The sequence below is a fragment of the Physeter macrocephalus genome, chromosome 14 (assembly GCF_002837175.3).
Source record: "Physeter macrocephalus isolate SW-GA chromosome 14, ASM283717v5, whole genome shotgun sequence".
NCBI lineage: Eukaryota > Metazoa > Chordata > Mammalia > Artiodactyla > Physeteridae > Physeter > Physeter macrocephalus.
In genome coordinates, this window is record NC_041227.1 from 88,711,589 (window position 1) to 88,732,245 (window position 20,657).

Sequence of the window (20,657 nt, forward strand, 5' to 3'; positions counted from 1 at the left end):
CGTCCCCTGCATCGGCAGGCGGACTCTCAACCACTGCGCCACCAGGGAAGCCCAACAGTCTGGGTCTTGTTTTATAACTAGACAGTAAGGTAGGAACTGTGACTTACCTTCATTGCTTTTTAATTATCCCCTGAGAACCTGGCACGCTGTTCTGAACATACTTAGGAAATGGATAAAAATGCAAACAAAAGAATGCATCTCTTAATTAAGTAGGAATCAAGGAAGCAGGCTTAAGTACAGATTAGGAAGTTTTAGAAACTAGTCAATACTGTATGTGTCTTCAAAGGGTAAAACCTTTCTGATAGCATTTTATAAAGGCATTTTATTTTGAAACTTCAAACCTACACAAAAATAGAATTGTTGGTGACCCCCATATACCCATCCCCTACTTCAGTGATTTTTAAATTTTTACTTTTTCTTTACTTCATTTTTTCCTTTTTTTAACCTTTGCTCATGCATTTCCCCAAGTTTTTATTTTAAAAAATTCAAACCTGAAATTTACTGAAAAGTTGAAAGAATGGTACTTTAAGTGGCCGTATACCCTTCACTTAAATGTCAGTTCTCTTTGTACCCACGCAGCACTTTTTTTTTTTTTTTAAACCATTTGCAAGTTTGCAGGCATCCTGACACTTTACCCCTAGGTACACAGCAGGCGTTTCCTAAGAGCAAGGCGTTCCCACATAACCACAGACCATCGTCACACTTGAGAAGACTGGCAGTGATTCGGTAATGTCACCTCATGTACAATGCATATTTGACTTTCTATAACAGTCCTCAACGTGTTTCTAATAACTTTTAAATCCTGTCAGGCTCTCACGCCTTGCATTCCTTACATCTCTTCATTTTAATTCTATATTCTAGAATAGTCTGTTCACTTTTTGGCTTTACTTACTTATTTATTTAATTCCATTGGCTGTATTCTTCCAAAAAGTCAGTTATTTAGAACGTGATCGGCAAATGTCTTTTTAAAACTGTTTCAAAGCACTTCTGACCTTGACTTCCTGGGCGTACTCCTCTACGTGGGCCTGCTCAGCAGACACCAGCCACAAGCTCTGGGGTTCCCCAGTTACCTGTACCTCTGACTAAATAAATAGCTACACGTTTGGGGGTTGCCACTACCCGCTCAGGTTCGATACTTTGCTAGAATGACAAGTCAGAGCCAGGCAAAGGAAGAGACGCAGAGGGTGAGGTCTGGGGATTCCCAAAGGCACAGCTGCCATATACTCTGGTCACTTCCCTTCCCAGTGCATCAGTGTATATTACCAACCAAGAAGTTTATCTAAGCTTCCAAGTCCAGAGTTTTAATTGGGCTTCATTATGTAGGCGTGATTGATTGAATGAGTGTCCACTCCCTCTCCCCTCCCAAGAGGTGAGGCTCATGTCACATGGCTTAAAGCCCAAACCTCTAATCACCCGTTTGGCCTCTCAGCCTGGCCAGTCCCCATCCTGGAGCTATTGAAGTACCCACCGTGAATAACAAAGACATGCCAGGTACTTAGAGGCTCCCTCCCAGGAACCAGGAACAAAGACCAGCAATTCCTTATTATACAGCACTGGTTAATATAAAGTCGCCACAGGAATCTAGTCACTGAAGCTCCACGAAACGAGCGTAATAAGCGAGCTACCTTCTTCTGCTCAGGAGCGAGAGAGGAATAGAACTCGTGTGCCACCTGTCTGCAGTGTCACAGTAACAGTGACCCTGCACGCAACATGCAGGGGACCAGGTGCAGGACATGGACCCGCCCTCTTTGGGTGGTTTGGGAGCTTGGGTGACCATTTTGGATAAGGACTGTTGGGAATGTCTGGAAGCAGGGAACACTTGGGGGAGGGGATTACTGCTGTTTGACAGAACCAAGGGTTAGTGAGCACTGATTTACTCTTGTCACCAAAAGTGCCCATTACAGGCATGCAATTAGATGGTCATTGTCATTTTAGACTGACATTTGCATCCATGGATAGGCTTGGATTTATGAGGTAAGTCTGCTAGCAGCTGGTTATCTCTTTGTGGACACAAAGTAGCAGTCATCAAGTACCATGTTTGTTTTCTTTCTTTTTTTTTTTAATTGAATTTTCTGAACATTTTATTGTAAATATTTTCAAACCTAAAGCAACGTTGAAAGAATTTTGCAGTCAGGACCCATATATCCACCACCTAGATTCTACCATTAATATTTTACTATACTTGCTTTATTATATATTGATCTGTTCATTGCTCTATCCATCTATCGATCCATTTTATTGTTTGGGTCGGGAGGAAAGCTTTCCCAGCTTGGGTCCTGTGGTTGGGTGTCTACAAATTGACAACAGACAGACTCACAGGAGGAAAGACAAAGTGTGTCCACGCATGCACGTGGGAGTGCTCAGTGATGAGTAACTTGCTGAAAAACGAGAAATAAAAGGCTTAAATACTAAATTTAACAAAAGGAGGAGTGCTGTAGGAGGATTAGGGCTTCTGGGGGAAAGTATGGAGGGTTCTGTCGGGCTTCATGGTGCCAGCGGACAGCTGAATTTGCACTTCCTGGTGCTAAGGGTCAGACTTCTCCCAATCCGGAGACTCCCTGGGATGGGGGTCCGTGGCAGCTGTATTTTCAGGAGGCTCTGCTTAAGGTGAGATGGCATTCCTTTCTGTGGCCGCCGATGTTTAGATTGTTTTCAGTTTAAACTGAAAACCACTTTGATGGGCTGTTAATCCCTTCATCTGATGCATTTGTAAACGTCAGCATACTTCCCCCTGAATACTTCATACTTAACGTAAACTCAAGTCCAATATTTACATCTTTACCTTTTGAGATAAAATTTACATATAATGAAATGCACAGATCTTAAGTATATAAGTGCTGAGTTATTTGTGTAACGTAAGCCCCTATCAAGATAGAGAACATTGCCTTTATGGTCACCCCAGAAAGTTCCCTCCTCTATCCAGCCAATTCCTACCCTCACTTCTTTTAGCCTCACCGTATTTTAATTCTTAGTAATTCTATAATAATCTACCGGTTATGATATTTAATAACAAATAGCTTTTCATGCTTATATCTATTACAAGCTACATTGTGACTTGAGAAATATGAAAATGTTAAACAAGGTATCCCAGACTTAAGGAAATATGATATGTTCCCTTTGAGGATCCACCAAATAAAGAACTCTAGGAGTATGTAACCGGGGTCTTCTTAAGTTTAGTACACAGCTGAGCTAATTAAGATTTCTGTATGAGAATAGCTAGTCAGTTTTATTTAGTAGTTATTTTATATTAAGTACCTATGTTTGCAAAGGTATCACAAAGAGAAAATACAATTGGAAGCACCATTTTTAAAAAATATCAATACTTAAGTAGTTTGACAGCTCCTGTTTAACCTCTACTTTTTTAGTCATTTACTCTCTAATTTACTTTTCCCCCAAAAGGATGAACTTGTAAATTACCCTCTGGCCTCATCTGCGTACAGCTCCCCAACTAGACTTTATTTCTGCAGACTCGGGCCAGGCAGTGTGAGCTCTCCCACTTACGACCAAGCAGGTGGCTTGGATCCTTTATTCTAGTATCCCGGCAAGAACGTCCTCGATCATGGGAGAGCTCCCAATGTAATTGGAAGTGAAATCCTGTTAAGAGTGTAACCCTCATGCTGACTTTCCTTCTCATTATAATTAAAATTCACAGTCACCCTTGGTGAAGAAGTTACTCTGTTCTCTAAGCCCCCTTTTAAAGAATACTCTGCTTACATTTTATGACTCTAACTGCTAGTTAACTCTAGTTTTTCTCCTTTTAAGTGTGTTTGTATATAATGTAACAGTTATAAAACAATTGTTGCTTCATATCAGTCTTCTATCAGGATGTGACAATAGATTTTTTTTGTTGTTAGGAATTTTACGTCCTATACAAATATTACATTAAGTGGTAATGATAAGCCATCCTGGATTTCAAACAGTTAGTTGATTCTTGCTATAAGTAACATACCTTAAAAGTTTTAAGTTAACCAAATCGATAGAATTGATTAAATAGCTAAGGCAACTTTGAAATAGACCCCGTAAATGTAGTCATCTCATCTTGACAGAGGATCAAAGGCAATACAGTGGAGCAAAGATTGTCCCTTTAACAAATGGTGCTGGAACAACTGGACATCCACATGCAAAAAGAAAAAAAGGAATCTAGACACAGATCGTATACCCTTCACAGAAATGAACTCAAAATGGATCAGAGACCTAAGTGTAAAATGAAAAACCATAAAACTTCTAGAAGATAACATAAGAGAAAACCTAGATGACCTTGGGTATGGTAATGCCTTTTGTGATACAAAGCCAAAGCCATCTATGAAAGAAATAATTGATAAGCTAGACTTCATTAAAATTAAAAACTTCTGCTCTGCAAAAGATAATGTCAAGAGATCAAGAAGATAAGCCACAGACTGGGAGAAAATATTTGCGACAGACATGACTGATAAAGGACTGTTATGCAAAATATGCAGAGAACTCTTAAAAGACTCAACTGTAGGAAAACAACCCAATTAAAAAATGGCCCAAAGACCTTAGCAGACACCAAAGAAGATACACAGATGGCAAAGGAGCACCTGAAAAGATGTTCCACGTCATGTCACCATTACACACCTGCTAGACTGGCCAAAATCTGGAACACTGTCAGCATCAAATGCTGCTGAAGGTGTGAGGCAACAGGAACTCCCACTAGCTGCTGGTGGGAATGCAGAATGGTGCAGCCACTTTTGAAGACAGTTTGGCGGTATCTTACAAAACTGAACATACTCTTACGATACGATCCAGCAATCAGACTCCTTGGTATTTTCCCAAAGGATTAAAAACTTCTATCTACACCAAAACCTGCACTTGAAAGTCTATAGCAGCTTTGTTCGTAATTGTCAAAACTCGGAAGCAACCAGGATGTCCTTCAGTAGGTGAATGGATAAATAAACTGTGGTACATCCAGACAACGGAGTATTATTCAGTGCTAAAAAGAAATGAGCTATCAAGCTATGAAAAGACATGGAGGAGCCTTAAGTGCACATTACTAAGTGAAAGAAGCCAATCTGAGAAGGCTACATAGTGTATGATTCCAGCTAGATGACATTCTGGAAAAGGCAAAACTATGAAGATAATAAGTATCAATAGATCGGTGGTTGCCAGGGGAGTGGGGGGCGGAGGGGAGTTGAATAGGCAGAGCACAGAGGATTTTTAGGGAAGTGAAAATATTCTGTGTGATACTATAATAGTAGATACAAGGCATTATACATTTGTCCAGACCCCATAGAACACCCAGAGTGAACCCTAATGCAAACTATGAACTTAGGGCTCATCCTATGTAAAAAAATGTACCATTCCGGTGACTGATGTTGATCATAGAGGAGGCTGTGAGTGGGGGTGCAGGGATCACAAGGGAAATCTCTGTACCTTCCTCTCAATTGTGCTGTAAACCTAAAATTGCTCTTAAAAAAATAGTCTTAAAAAACATAGTGAAGGCAACAAAAGGTGTGTTGTAGTTAAAAAACCATTGTGTGGTTGGATAGGTTTTTTTGTTTTGTTTTTTGGTTTTGTCCCAGCTCTACCATGACCCTAGGTCAGACAGTGAGCTTCTCTAGACCTCAGTTTGCTTTTCTAATGACTCTTTGCTTTATGTGTCCTCAAGTCTTAAAACGAGGGGGTTTTTAGATTATTGCGGCTGCATCTCAGTGATAGCTATATTATGGGGAACGAGTATGCAAATCAACTTGTAAATAGAAGTTTCAAATGTTCCAGGCAAATGTTCCAGAAAAAGGAACTAACATCTTTGCAAATGTTATCTCCATGAATCTTTGCTAGACCCCTGTTATCTCCATTTACATACCACAGCTGACACTAGCTGGTATTAGTGTTTAATAGAAGACTTGAACCCAAGTCTATCTTGATCTTCCTAGTAAGCTGCTTTCTAATAGAACAGAGTTTTGAAACTGTAGGAAGTCATTGAGTAATGCTCTTTATATGTATATTTATATGTTTTATGTAAAATATGTGTTGTTTTTCAAATTGAGGTTATCTAAAGCAAGAACTTCAGGCAAACGGTGTTTTTGAAGCTAGACTGAATTTGATGTAACGAATATCCAGAGAGAATAAAAACGAAACCAATTAAGAGCTGGGCAAGGAGGGTTCTCTTTGGGGAAATACCCACAGTCCAGAAGGGGTTCAGAGAAAGATCTCGGAACTGATCATGCATTAATTATCTGCATCACTGCTTCTCACCACTGTTGTTTTTTTATGTTATTGTTTGGATTGCACATTGCTTTGAGAAGCCAGTGAAAGCCACAGATCTCTCTAGAAAACACAGATACCTTCAGGTTAGAAACTCCTGATCTTTTACATCCGTATGTGCTACAACAGACAACAGGGCACCCCACCCAGCAGGCTGCTTGCTCTGTTCTCCCGTTAACCTTGCACTTGTGCCCCAGAGACCAGCAATGGAACAAGCAGTCCTTTACAGTATAGAACTACTGCATTGGTAGATCTTGTCTCGTTGGTGGAAATGAGGTCAGATTCCCTTTGTCGTCTTCACTCTTTGAGGGCTTGGCCTGTTGTTACCTTTGAGGGTTCTCCTAATTTTCTTCAAGAGGAGTCTGCTGAGCTTTCTTTGTGGTTCCCTTGCCCGTTTACTTTTTTAAAAAAATATATTTATTTATTTCTGGCTGCGTTGGGTCTTCGTTGCTGCGCGGGCGCTTTCTCTAGTTGTAGTGAGCGGGCGCTACTCTTCGTTACGGTGCACGGGCTTCTCGTTGCGGTGGCTTCTCTTGTTGCGGAGCACGGGCTCTAGGCACACGGGCTTTGGTAGTTGTGGCGCGCGGGCTTAGTTGCTCCGTGGCATGTGGGATCTTCCTGGACCGGGGATCGAACCTGTGTCCCCTGCATTGGCGGGTGGATTCTTAACCACTGCGCCCCCAGGGAAGCTCTGCCCATTTACTTTTGTTCAAGCTGCATTACTTCCCCCTTTTCCATCTGGGACAGATGTGCCATTTCCCCTTAAAAAAACTTTTTTCTAAGAATTATATTCCTTTGATCCTGCCACGTCTTTCATAGTCACATCAGAGGTTATCGCCTTTTTACTTCTGTCAGTTTCTTTATCATCACTGTTGACCATTGTCATAGTTGTTACCACTACTGACATTTATGGAGAAACTTCTGGCTGGGTGCCATGCTATGCTGTTTACATGCATTATCTCAGTCCTTTGAAGTAACCGGATCTCATTTTAAAGGAGTATAAACTGAGGCTCAGACAGCCCAGTAACTTGCCCAAAGCCCCATAAGCTAGGAAGTGGTAGATGGGATTTGAATCTAAGTAGGTCACCAGGACACCATGGCCCACTTCCTAACCACTTTACTAGCACTATAGAGAGTTTAGTAATTCAAATTCCCTCCTATATGGTGGATGAACAGCTGAGTGGACAATAATGGGTAATGTTTACTGACTACTAATTATAAGCTTTAGATGGACTGTATCTTTTTCCTTCACAATAACCTTATGTTAGAAGGTTAGAAGCTATTATCAGAAGCTATTATCCCCATATTATCCCCATCCCCATTTTGAGGTGAGAGTATAAAGCTGTCTCCCCTCTTGGGACCTCAACCGTAAGGTATTGGAATACATCTGTCTTTGAAGCAATATTTTCTATTAGCAGAGGTACCTTAGACCTGAAATATGGAAAATGTAGCAGAGTTCATAGGTGGTTGTCAAGTACAGCCAAGTAAGTGTGACAGATGGGGGCAAAAAATGCTTTCAGGACACCCTGAAGCATGTCCAGTTGAGAGGGGTTAGCTGAGAAACCTCAGAGGCAAGCCAAGCTGACCAGTACCAATCACAGCTGTTTTCAAGACGAGTCATCACCAGGCTATATGAGGCTCATTTCTTAATGTAATGAAAAACTAACTGAAACCAACAACCAACATCATGCTTAGCTTGAAACACTAGGTGTTTTGAATAAAGTTAAGAACAAAACAAAGAAAACCGACATCATAGCTCTTACCAGATTACACATGAATAAAATCCAGATTCTTTCCCATGGCTCCAGGGTACATCCCATCCACCCCTTCCCACCTCGCAGGAGGTACTGCCGCTGGCTGTCTGCCTTGCTAGTTATTTACCTAAATCCTGCCGGTTCCTGGGATATACCGAGCTATTTTCTGCTTTGAGGCCTTTGCATTTGTCTTTCCATCCCCCTGGGTGCTCTGGCCCAGGCCCTCTCTTGCCTGGTCACCTTTCAGGAGGCTCCTCCCCGCCATGGCATCTCCAGGGAGCTGTCCTTTGCTTTTCTGCCTTTTTCCTTTCAGCCGCCTCCTTGTTTCCTTCGTCACCTCCCTCACATGTAATTATCCCTTTTGTTTTTCTTGTTTACTTTGTCTCTGCTGATCTTGAGCTGCACAAGGACCCTGTCCACAGCTCTATCCCTAGCACTTAAAAGGGTGCCCGACACATAGAAGATGATTTGCAAATATGTGTTGAATAAATGAATGAACGAAAATCATTATCTACGTACCCGTGGTAGCCAGGTAGAAAATATAATGGTGGTGAAATTAATAATAGGAACAAAAAATTATCAAATAGAGCCTAGAAATAAATTTGTGTAGGATGTATATTCATTTATTCAACAGAATTCAGCAAGTACCTGCTATGCCAGGCGCTGTGACGTAAAAGATGAATAAGACAAACATGGTCCTTTTGCCTGTTTTGAACTTAGAGAAATACAGAATTTAACTGAGACAGAGATGAAGCCATCATTTCTCTTAAAAATAGCGGGTGTATTATTTAACTCACAAGTCTGTCTGACTAGTTTTATGGGGGTGGCGGGCGGGAGGAGATGGGAGAGGGATATAGCAGAACAAAATTATCTGAAGTTTATCTGAAAAGAACCTCAGAGACTACTTGATTTATTTTTTAAAGACAGTGATGGGTGCTCTGGTTACTCATACTTCCAAACTACTGCAGTGTGGTACTGGCTTTGGAATAAGTCATAAGTGTAAGGTAAAGATAACATTTCAGATCGCTGGGTAGTCAATGTCTTGGTCAACCACTGATGTTGGGATGTGGACGGAATCATTTGAGGGGAAAATGAGATTCAGTCTTGACCTCAGACCATACTTTTTTTTTTTTTTTTTCAAATTACTTAAAGACTTAGTTGTAAAAAGTGAAACCATCAAAGTCTTGGAAGAAAATATAGATGGTTTTAATAATATAGATGATATAGAAATGGAAATATAGATGGATATAACGTTAGTGCAGAAAGGCCTTTCTAAGCCTGAATAGCAGGCAGAAACCTTAATGGAAGGTTTGGTGGTTTGGAGTACCTAAGACTAGACTTAGATGGCAAAACAAAGAAGGGGACAGTTTTTTATTTATTTATTTATTCATTTTTTGGCTGCGTTGGGTCTTCATCGCCGTGCACGGGCTTTCTCTAGTTGCAGCGAACAGAGGCTACTCTTTGTTGCAGTGTGCTGGCTTCTCATTGCGGTGGCTTCTCTTTGTTGTGGAGCACAGGCTCTAGGCACGCAGGCTGCAGTAGTTGTGGTGTGCGGGTTCAGTAGTTGTGGCTCTCGGGCTCTAGAGCACAGGCTCGGTAGTTGTGGCACACGGGCTTAGTTGCTCCATGGCATGTGGGATCTTCCCGGACCAGGGCTCAAACCCATGTCCCGTGCATTGGCAGGCGGATTCGTAACCACTGCGCCACCAGGGAAGTCCCAAAGGGACAGTTTTTAATACAACAGTAGATGGTGGTTAATAAGCTTAATATGTAAAATATTCTTAGACACCAGTAAGTGGGTTGTATCGAGAATCATCAAATCTTGGAGCGGGAAAGGGTCTAATCCTATTCTTACATTTTACCAATGTTGATGTCCATTTCCAGAGACGTTAATTTCCTTACTCAAAGCCATACAACTAGGTGATCAAGAGGACCCTTTTGCCCAGCCCCTCGGTGGCGTGTGGGTGCAGAGAGTTAGGGAGGTAATCCAACCAGGAAACCTAAAGAACTCGTGCTGGGGACAGTTCAGATAGTACAATTCCAAGTACAATTTCAAGAAAGGGTCAGAGGTCGAAAAAATAGATTTTCAAGCCTTAAATAAAAGAGGCATAGAGGATCACTAGTTGGCCGTGTATATAATAACATTTTTGAGTTCCTGGGGTGTTTTTCTTGTTGTTTTTTAGAAAATTAATTTAATTATCTGTTACAGTTTTTTGTTTTAATCCCAATTGAGATTTTATTCACTGTCCAAGTGGGTTTGCCTTGCCCGGGTCTTGGGGAACCTCAAGTATTTGATCAGAGAGGCCATAATGCAAGTAGCACACTGCATGCTAGCGGCTTGCCTGAATTTCAAGCTTAGTACTGAGTAGAAATAAAAAGCAACCTTTGAAATGTGCCAGCCTCGTTTGAAAAGAGAAATCATGGGAAGTGATAGCATTTGTCCCAGTTCATAACAAAATTCGTAGTATTCCTTCATTTTCTGTACAAATTACATCCTGGCTGTGTGTCAACACTGCACAGGGTTATGTGGATTAAAAAGAAGCTACACAGACATACAAATCAGCAAACGCAGGGGGCCTTATCCTTACCTCGGGTGAGGCTGGTGATCACCGTGAAGATTTGTGTGTGACGTATGTACAAGGTGCTACGTGGGTCTAGGGGAGAGAGCCACCGTCAGCCTGGTCTGAGGGATGAGCCAAGAAGGCGTCTAGTGGCCTTGAAGATGCTGTCAGTAATCAGTGGACACATCCCAGAGTTCATTCAGCTCCTTCGGATTAAATTACCTTAATTTAACTGTTTTAGGAGTTCTGTTTCCAGTGCTGGATATGTTTCTGGTGCTGAGGCATTGCTTCACAAACATTCTAATAAACTTCACTTCTCTGGCAGCGCCCCCAATTCCAAGGGGAAAAAAAATAATTGTTGTGAACATTTTCCTCTGTCCCCTTACCAGCATCTACCAAAAAAATATTTGGGTTAATTTATGCCATTTAAAAATAATAATTTTCCAACTACTGGTGATAGTTTTTTTTTCTTCTTCTTGCCTACTTATTCTCTTTTTACTTTCTACTAATTCTTGTTCTAACTCAGTTTAATTTTGTCGATTATAGTTTGGGAATGTGTGCTGTGCTTTTTGTGAAGCAGCCTATGTTAATATTTCTTCCAGGGGTGAATCGGGCGCCGGGAAGACAGAAAATACTAAGAAAGTCATTCAGTACCTTGCTCATGTCGCTTCTTCACACAAAGGACGAAAGGACCATAATATTCCTGTAAGTGTTTGTTCTGCTGTTGTTTTTTTAAAACCCTTAGATTTATTCTTTTGTAATTTTAGAAACAAGAATAAGGAAGCAAGCGTACTCAGTGTGCTGCTGTAATTGACAGCTCTCTTGTGTCCCCCACTCCCCACCCAGCAAGGAGGGAGCTAGGGCATCGGGAAATTGTTAGTAACTAGCGATTCCACCAGGGCAAACTGGAATTACGGTTGTAACCCGAAGCCGAATTTCTTACAAAGCTGTGGTGGGGATTGTTAAACATCGATGAGCAGTGCTTAGGAAGACTTCTTCGTTTCCACCAAAAGAAGATCCTCAGATATTTTCAGAGCTTCTTCCTGAACTTACAGAGCTACCACCCACAGCAGCCTGAGGGGAGGATAGAAATTTGGGGAGAATTGATGATAGAAAAGGGGTGAGAATATAAACGTCAGTTATCCTTAATCTGTAGATATGAGAAGTAGTAGTTAACACTCCCTGAGAGATGCCAGGCAAACCAGCTTTCGCGGTTCTAAAACGCACGTTGACTTGGTGCTTTGGATGTGGCTTACCGCTGGGAAAAGACCCAGACTTGCTAACGTTTGCATTTATCTGTTTGTAACGAGCAGCAGGGATCACCTAAACCAGTGAAACACCAGGCAAGTGCTTTTCTGTATGCTTCTTAGTCTTGACTGTTTGCACTAATTTCTGTCTTTGCATTGAATCTCTACTGGAAACAAATACCATTAGTTCTGAGCGCAATCTCCTATGAACAAAATATTTAGTTTTGAAATTGTGTTGCTTTGAGGCTTATTCTTTCCGGAGAAGCAGCATGCCATTTTGCTTTACCTTTGTTTTCTAGAGGAATTTTAATATTTATTTGCCCTTTCATCATGACATTGAATCATATGTTTATGAAGCCTGTAGACTTAGGGTTTCGTGTGTCAATTACCAGGTGGAATTACTTTAATGCTTCTTAAACAGGTGGAAACCTAACTTTATGCCACACATTACATTTTGAATTTGGGGCTGCAGCTTTAAAAGTTGCAACTTAAAAAATTTCTAATCTGTTAACATTGTAGGACCTGGTAAGTGTTTTAACCCAAAAGCCTCATTGTATTTAATACATAAATTTAGAATTTTCTTTATCCAGGGCAAGTAGCAGAGGAATGTTATTCTCCCTAATTATCAGATGCCTGCCTTTTAGCTCCGCAGAGCATAGCAATGAACAAACCGTGGACCGGAGCATTTCCTCCTGCTTGGCGAGAGAGGGAGGGCAGAGCTGAGCCAGATGCCTTGGGTAGAATGGGACGTCTGTACTTGGACATCCCATTCCCTCGCACTGGAACGGTTTTGGTTTGTCTGTCTTCCACAAGCATGGTGGTGCAAAGCTTGCATAAAGCAAGAAATGATAGTGTTATGAAAACAATCTCTTAATATAAAGAAACGATCAGAAACATCTAAAGGAATAGTCCCAGATACTGAGATTTTCAGATATCTTTTTTAGAATTCTTGAGAAATTCTCAGACACTAAAGCTGTACTATACCTATGAAGGCCCAGGATGTCCTTTTGCTTTTCGCCGTAGACCAGACCACTTTGGGAGGATGAATGAAACAATCATTATCCTATATGATATTTAAAGGCTTCTTTGCCAGTTAAAGAAGGAATCTCTAGACCAGCAACCAGCTTTTCTTTGTGTTTTAGAGTACATGCTAAATGACCTTTTAATACGTACCTAGATCACTAGCAAAATTGTGTTAAATAGTTAACGTACAGATTTAGTTTTTCGAAATCCTCTGTGGATTACATAAATCATTATCGTTAACATTTTGTTTCGATGTCATCTTAAACTACAGAGTGGATCCCTGTTGTGTGTGAGTAGCATGCCTTCCCCTGGATTTTACTTTGGCTCAAATCAACCCCTGTAAGCAGGTATCCTCCAAGAAGGCGAGGCGACAGCTTCTCTGGGCCGTGCTGCACTGTCATTACTGATTTGCATGTCCTGTTGCATGTTCTCACTCTGCGCAGAATCTTCCATGCTGCTTTCCCCAAGGTTATGTTAAAGCTAGTCAAGTAGTAGCTATGCCATGTTTTTAGAAACATGAGAAGACTGCTGGTTCTCAATTAATTTTTCTTCCCCAGCACACCTGAGGAATATGAGATACTCCTGCGCCTAGGGACTGGTCACACCCTGGGAGGGGTTGGATCACGAACTTCCTTCTCTCCCCACACCCCCTCCCCCTCCGGGGCAGCCGTAGGCATCACTTCCTCACCCCATTTTGAGGATGACTGCCGTAAAGTAATGGTTATACTTTGCAAAGGCAGTGTTTCTCTTGGTTTCATATCACTGGTTTCCAAATTTATGTTGAACTTTATTGGCAAAACTTAGATTCCCAGGACCAGTTTGTGTCAATTGCTAGCATTTTATCACTAAACAGCAGTATAAATTGTAAAAACAAAGTGGAAGGCATTTGTAGGTTCCTGATTTTGTGAGTCTTGGTCTCTTTGCTCATTCTTTTTTTAAAATAACTTTATTAAGATTTAAATTCATGGCCCATAAAATTCACTCCTTTAAAGTGTACAGGTCAGTGTTTTGTTTTGGTTTTTTTTTTTCAGTGTATTCCCAGAGTTATGCAATTATTACTACAATCAATTTTAGAACATTTTCATCACCCCAAAAAGAAACCTTATACCTATTAGGAATCACCTTCCATGTTCTCCCAGCCCCTGGAAATCACTCATCTACTTCCTGTCTCTCTGAATCTGCCTATTCTGGGTATTTTATATGAACGGAATCGTGTAATATGTGGTTCTCACCGGGCATAACGTTTTCAAGGTTCTTCCATGCTGGAGCATGTGTAAGTGCTCCATTCCTTTTTGTGGCCAAATAATAACCTGTTCTATTAAATTTGTCACGTTCTGTTTATCCCTTCACCAGTTGATGGCCATTTGGATTGTTTCCACTTTGGCACCAATATGAATAATGCTGCAATATATAAGTTTTCACGCAGCCATACATTTTCAGTTCTCTTGGGTGTATACCTAGGAGTGGAATTGCTGGATTGTGGTAATTTTCTGTTTAACATTTTGAGGAACTGCCAAACTTTTCCATAGAGGCTGCACCACTTTACATTCCCCGCAATGTCTGAGGTTGCCAGTGTCTCCATATCCTGGGCAACACCTGTCATTGTCTTTTTATTAAGGCCATCCTAGCGGTGTGAAGTGATCGATTTTTTTATGTTTACCTTATAACTTCATCTTCATTATAGAAATATGAACAAATGTAAGAAATAAATTTTCAAAATTAAGGTCACAATATTTAAGAAGTAAAACATTTCCCTGTCAACTTTTACTTACCATAACAAAATGAGTCCTCGTTTGGCTTAATGCCCCGGCCAACAGCAAGTATAGCTCCAGTGCCCATATCCCCTCATCGTAGGTCACTGTTACCGACCCTCGACGTCTGGCACGGTGTTCAGGGCCACTCCAAAGCCTGGACATGGTACGATTTCAGAGCAGATTTGAGGACAACTAATTTCTTAAACTGGACCATCCCCTGGGAATGGCCCCTTCAAGCCAGCCCACCTCCCCACTGACTCCTGAGTCATCCACCTCTAGATGGCAGCTTCCGATGACTCTGTATCTACTGGTCTAAACTGCCTTGAACTAAGACCAGAAGGTGATAGATAGCAAGTAACAAGCACCGAAATTAGAGCCTGCCACTCGAGATTAGAGTCTGGTTCTAAACACGGCGATTGACTGCTGCCGCCAGCTTCCAGCCCTACTCTGTGGTCAGTGGGACACCTGCAGCTTTGCCCATCAGGCCTACAAGGTGCAGCAGGAGTCCAGCCCGAGTCCCCTTGCTGGCTGAACTGGAGTTTTGAAAGAGGTGTATGTATACATATATATATATATATATAATTTTTTAAACCAATTTAAAACTCATCCTATGTCTATCATATAGCAAGTGTATATAATGCATTATGTAATAAACACAAGGGTATAGTTTTCATCACGATTGGTATACACATATATATATATATAATTTTTTAAACCAATTTAAAACTCATCCTATGTCTATCATATAGCAAGTGTATATAATGCATTATGTAATAAACACAAGGGTATAGTTTTCATCACGATTGGTAAACCTTTAAAGCATCATATAATTCTAAATACTTAGCACTTTAAAAATAATTTAAATAGCTAATGCTGATTTCTTTTCCCCACATTCCCAAGTGACATTTCTCATTACTGTGTAGAGTAGAAAAGGGACATTGCCATCCAAGTCCCAGCAGAAAGGCTAGCACTTAGTCACTGTCCCCTGATGGTTTGTAAATGGCTTCATAATTTGGTTGAGAGCTGTAAGCCCTGTTTATCTAAATGTGAAATTATTCAATGCAGAAATGGTCAAATTTTAGTGGTAATTTCTTAAAGATCATTTTTGTGTGTTTTATAACATTAGCTCTGTGTCAAGCTCTTTGTGATTCATTTATGAGTCTTTGAGATCTTTACTTGGTCTCAGTGATGTCAAAAATCCATTGGAAGAGAAGTACCACCACATTCCTGTTAATGTAGTGGCCTCCAAAGCAGGGACCCAAGCCTGCGGTTACCACAGTGATTATGAGGACCCTTAACCCAAATCTTACTTCCACCTCTGGCTCACCACCATCCCCTCCCCAAATACTACTAGAATGTCTTCGGACCGCTGATAACCCATCCATTCAGCAAACATTCACGGAGCATCATTTTGGCGTGATACTGACTAACCTCATGCAGGGTATACAGCCGGTGCCTTTAAGCCAAGAGAAGAAAGAATGGAATCAGGATCAGTGGATCACGTGCACACATGTGCGTGTACACACACGCGCGCGCATACACACGCGAAGGAGAAAAGAAAAGAATCTATAAACTTGACCCAAAGAATTCTTGAAGCCATGTCTAGGGAATATTAAAATGAGGTATACAATATTTGTCTTACCTCCAAGTTAGGAAAATATTTTAAAGATAGATTATTATTGAAAGTATTTTTATTATGATTTGGTAGGATAGCGTGTAATTTTAAGGAATCTGTATTCTAACTCCTTGATCTAACCGTAGGAATGTCAGGTAAAGGCAGTGCCCCACTTATCAAGTCCGGGTTTTTTTTGACAGTTTCTACACCCTGATCACACAGATTGAGTGAGGTTAAGGGATTCTAGAGCCCAAATCATTATTGCGGTGCCAGGGCACCGAGAGCTTTGTGAGATGTTAGCACAGACTCAGTGATGGCTGTGACCTCTAACCTCCAGGGGAAAGGCACTTCTGCGTCACAGCACGATGGCTGCTATTCTCAGTGATGCCTCTCAGCCATTAACATTGGTTCAGGACACCATGTTTAAGAAACTTTGATAGCATGTAGTGTTTAGAAAGATTTACATCAGAAATAGTCTGGTGTCTTGGAGTCCATAAACGGGAAGATCCCCTGTACAGGGAGCATATTATCTAAAGCCAGGAATGTGAGTTGATGCCATGTCATGACATTCACGTGGCAGGACTGGTTCCTGACTGGTTTCAGTTGAACACAATAGTAGACTATAGATAAAACCTGCGAAAATAATCCAGACAATCGGACAATCCAGATAAATGCTCTAGAGTAGACGTGTAACACTGCAGCGCCTCACTGTGTCACGTGCTTCAGGAACATTTCCTACCCTTTCATTGGAGTGAACCACACCACCTAAACATCCAACCACACCTGGGTTAGATGCCGAGACTGCGTGTATGGCATAGATTTGTTCCTGATTTTGGAGTCGATGATAGCGTAATACGTCACAGAGCAAGTGGCCATTAATTTTAAAATCTTAATGTGAGCTTCCTTGTACTCTTTTTTTTGCTTAGAGAATCACAGTAGCTAGCAGTTTTTATTCTTTCTTGAGGTCTGGTATACTGTGGGTATTTTAAAATACAGGGGTAAGATTTGTGTTTGGAAAGAACAGATTTATTTAAGTCCTACGGTGTAATTCTGAAATTACGTTCCAGGGATACAGAAATGCCTCATGCTTCCCCATGTAGCCTTCTGTTGTGTTTCATGATTAAAGCATATATTAATATACTTACATATTTTGTTTGTAAAATCTGTTTTATAGCTTAATTTGCATATAAGTAATGACCATTATACCAAATACAGTATACTTAGCTTTTTTTTTTTTTTTTTTTTGTGGTATCTGGGCCTCCCTCTGCTGTGGCCTCTCCCGTTGCGGAGCACAGGCTCCGGACGCGCAGGCTCAGCGGCCGTGGCTCACGGGCCCAGCCGCTCCGCGGCACGTGGGATCCTCCCAGACCGGGGCGCGAACCCGGTTCCCCTGCATCGGCAGGCGGACGCGCAACCACTGCGCCACCAGGGAAGCCCAGCTTTTTAAATATGTGCAAGAACTCAGTAGCGTCGCCATCTTTGTCATCTCTGAAACTGGAGATGAGGACATTGCCCTGTCTACATCGTTAAGATATTATGTGAAACCCTTGGAAAAATGGCAAGTCTTATTACCAGTACAGTGGAAATTATTAGAATTTGCTGCCTTAAATCTTTGGAACGAGGCAAAGTAGAAATAAGCAGAAGTATAAGTATTAATATGTCCTTAATTGAAGTATCATGCTAAATTTCATTTCATGAAAACCAGTTTGCTGTATTTTAAAAATTCTCCACTTAATTTATGTGCCCCGTCCTTAAATTTACCATCACTGTGCAATGTGACATTTTCTTCTCCTTGTGAGTGCGTGATAGATGCTAATTTTTTCCTTTAGCAGAGCCCATAAGACCAAGATAAGAAGCCAACAACAAAGTTTGCTGGATGGCAAATAAAATGAAAATACTGAGCAGAAGAGGCAGTGTTTGGTTTTGCTTTTTTTTTTTTTTTTCTCTGAGGACTGGAGTAAACATGTTAGATTAACATATATTTGCTTTTATTTGTGTGTGTGTGTGTGTGTGTGTGTGTGTGTGTGTGTGTGTGTGATGTCTTTTAGGGGGAACTTGAACGGCAGCTTTTGCAAGCAAATCCAATCCTGGAATCATTTGGAAACGCAAAGACTGTGAAAAATGATAACGTGTGTGTGTGTGTGTGTGTGTGTGTGTGTGTGTGTGTGTGTGATGTCTTTTAGGGGGAACTTGAACGGCAGCTTTTGCAAGCAAATCCAATCCTGGAATCATTTGGAAACGCAAAGACTGTGAAAAATGATAACTCATCTCGTTTTGTAAGTTTAAAAGCACCAGAAGCTTTTCATTCCTCAGACTTCTAGTTGAATGTCTACCATGATTAAGCAAATCAAGTACCTTCCTTCCTAACAGATGTAGTATGGAACAGGGCTGTCCAGTAGAAATACAGTGCAAGTCACGTGTAATTAAAATTTTCCTAGTAGTCGCATTTTAAAAAGCAAAACAAATGGGAAAGTAATTTTAATCATATGTTTATGATATATAGTTATGTATATAGATAGTTATGTATTATTCTGTGGATGTCTAATTATATAACCTCTCTGAACTTATTTCTTCGTTTTTGATTGGGGATGATATATAATTATGAGGTTGGCGTGGAGACTAAATGAGATGCGTGCTGAATACTTAACACAGAACCAGGCACAGTAAACACGCAACAAGCGAAGTTGGAATTTGATGTGGTAAATTGTTCTTTTCATACATTACCATTTCTGTGGGATGTGGACCTCAGAATAATTTGTCCCTCACATTTTGTCTCCTCAAAAATTTCCTCTCAGCCGCTCGACTCTCCTAATTTGCTGAAAGCTTTACTTCCTCCCTCAGCCCGACCGGCTCGCACACCTAGTCTGGGGACGTTATCCTGGCGGCAGCCGGCTCAGTGTTGACACTCTCATAGCAGATCATTCAACTTCTGTTATTTCTACCTAAGTCATTCGAGTTAATTCTATGTTTTTCCTCCCTCCTCTGATATTAGACGTCTTGGTTAAAGTTAAGAAGGCCAGAATCAGAGACTTCAATTCTAACAATCCCTTGACGGGCGGTTTCTGGGAATCGGGTTCACTGTGACATTCTTTACTCTGGGTCCGCACGTTAATCTCCTGATGATGTGCTTTCTGTGGTTAGGAGAAGCCACCAGATCCCAGAGGACTCAGGAAATACCAGGGTAGCTAGATAACCCCCTGTGTGCCTTTGCCCGGGCTGCCAAAACAGCACCACGGACTGGGTGGCTTAAACAATAGACATGTATTTTCTCCCAGCTGGAGGAAGTCTGGTGTCAAGGTGTCGGCGGGGTTGGTTCCTTCCGAGGCCTCTCTCCCTGGCTTGTGGATGGCCGTCTCCTGTGAATTCACGTGGTCTTCCCTCTGCGTGTCTGTGTCTGTTCTTCTCTCATAAGACCCCAGTCATATTGGATCCGGCCCACCCTAGTGACCTCATTTTAGCTTAATTACGTCTGTGAAGACCCTTTCTTTAAACATAGTCACGCTCTGAGCTACTAGAGGTTAGGACTTCAACATATGGATTTGGGGGTGGGGGACGATTCAGCCCATAACACCCTCAGAGGTAGTTTAAGTGCGAGAGACTTTCCAAGTTATGTAAGAAGTATGGGACTGTTTGCTTGGAATATTGTTTATTCCCAGTAAGATAAAATCTGAAGATTTGCTTAATCCAAGTTCATTTAGTAATTATTTTAGCTTTTTCTGGACAAAGTGGGCTAACAGATGTGCCCTTGTCAGTAGGAAGCATGGCTGTGACTTTTGGCTCTGGGGAAACTGAGCTGCTTTTTGAGTTTCTATCATTCTTTGGATCATCAGCACTGAGCTGGAGCCACGGTTAAATCTGAAATTCTTCCTCCTGAAAGCCCTGTATTTAGTGGCTGTGTCACTGGATGGGAGACACAGTGAGCTACCAGCTTTGGTATGTGCGTCTCCGTGAAGATTTTCAAGGACTTCTTAGTGGAAAATGTTTTATTTTACCACATAAATCAAGTTACCAGTCTATTCTGATTCTACCCCCGCCCCCGCAAACCACACTCTAAATTCAAGAAGAGCACTTTTGTACCCATTTGTCTCATTTTTGCCTAGAAAAGATAAATTGCTACTAACCAGTCATGTGTGTCCTTTGGTAAAGAATGTAGTGATTCTGTTACTAAGCGGTAAAGAGTCATCTACTGAGGTTTTTGTGTTTGGGACAGACAGACGTGTTGCCATGTAACAAATTCCCCTAAGACCTAGTGACATAAAACGTTTATCGTCTCAGCGTTTCTGAGCGCTGGTTCTGGCCCGTGGTCTCCCGTGAGGTCGTCATTACTGTGTGATTGGCTAGCGCCGAGGCATCTGAAGGCCTGCTGAGGCTGGAGGAGCTTCCCAGCTTACTTGGGTAGCTTTTGGCAAGAAGCCTCAGCTCCACACCTCAGTGGCCTCTCTGCACGGCATGGCAGCCGGCATCCCCCAGAGCAGGTG

General features: G+C 41.4%; 1 protein-coding gene across 1 annotated transcript in view; it reads left to right on the top strand.

The window, feature by feature from the left end:
• The window catches only part of MYH10 (myosin heavy chain 10), a 129,613-nt gene that overhangs the window by 26,880 nt on the left and 82,076 nt on the right, over positions 1-20,657 (top strand). Inside the window, exons 3-4 of the mRNA XM_028500033.2 lie at positions 11,143-11,245; positions 18,363-18,455. Coding sequence (XP_028355834.1) covers positions 11,143-11,245; positions 18,363-18,455 — 196 coding nt within the window. The remainder of the gene's footprint in view (positions 1-11,142; positions 11,246-18,362; positions 18,456-20,657) is intronic.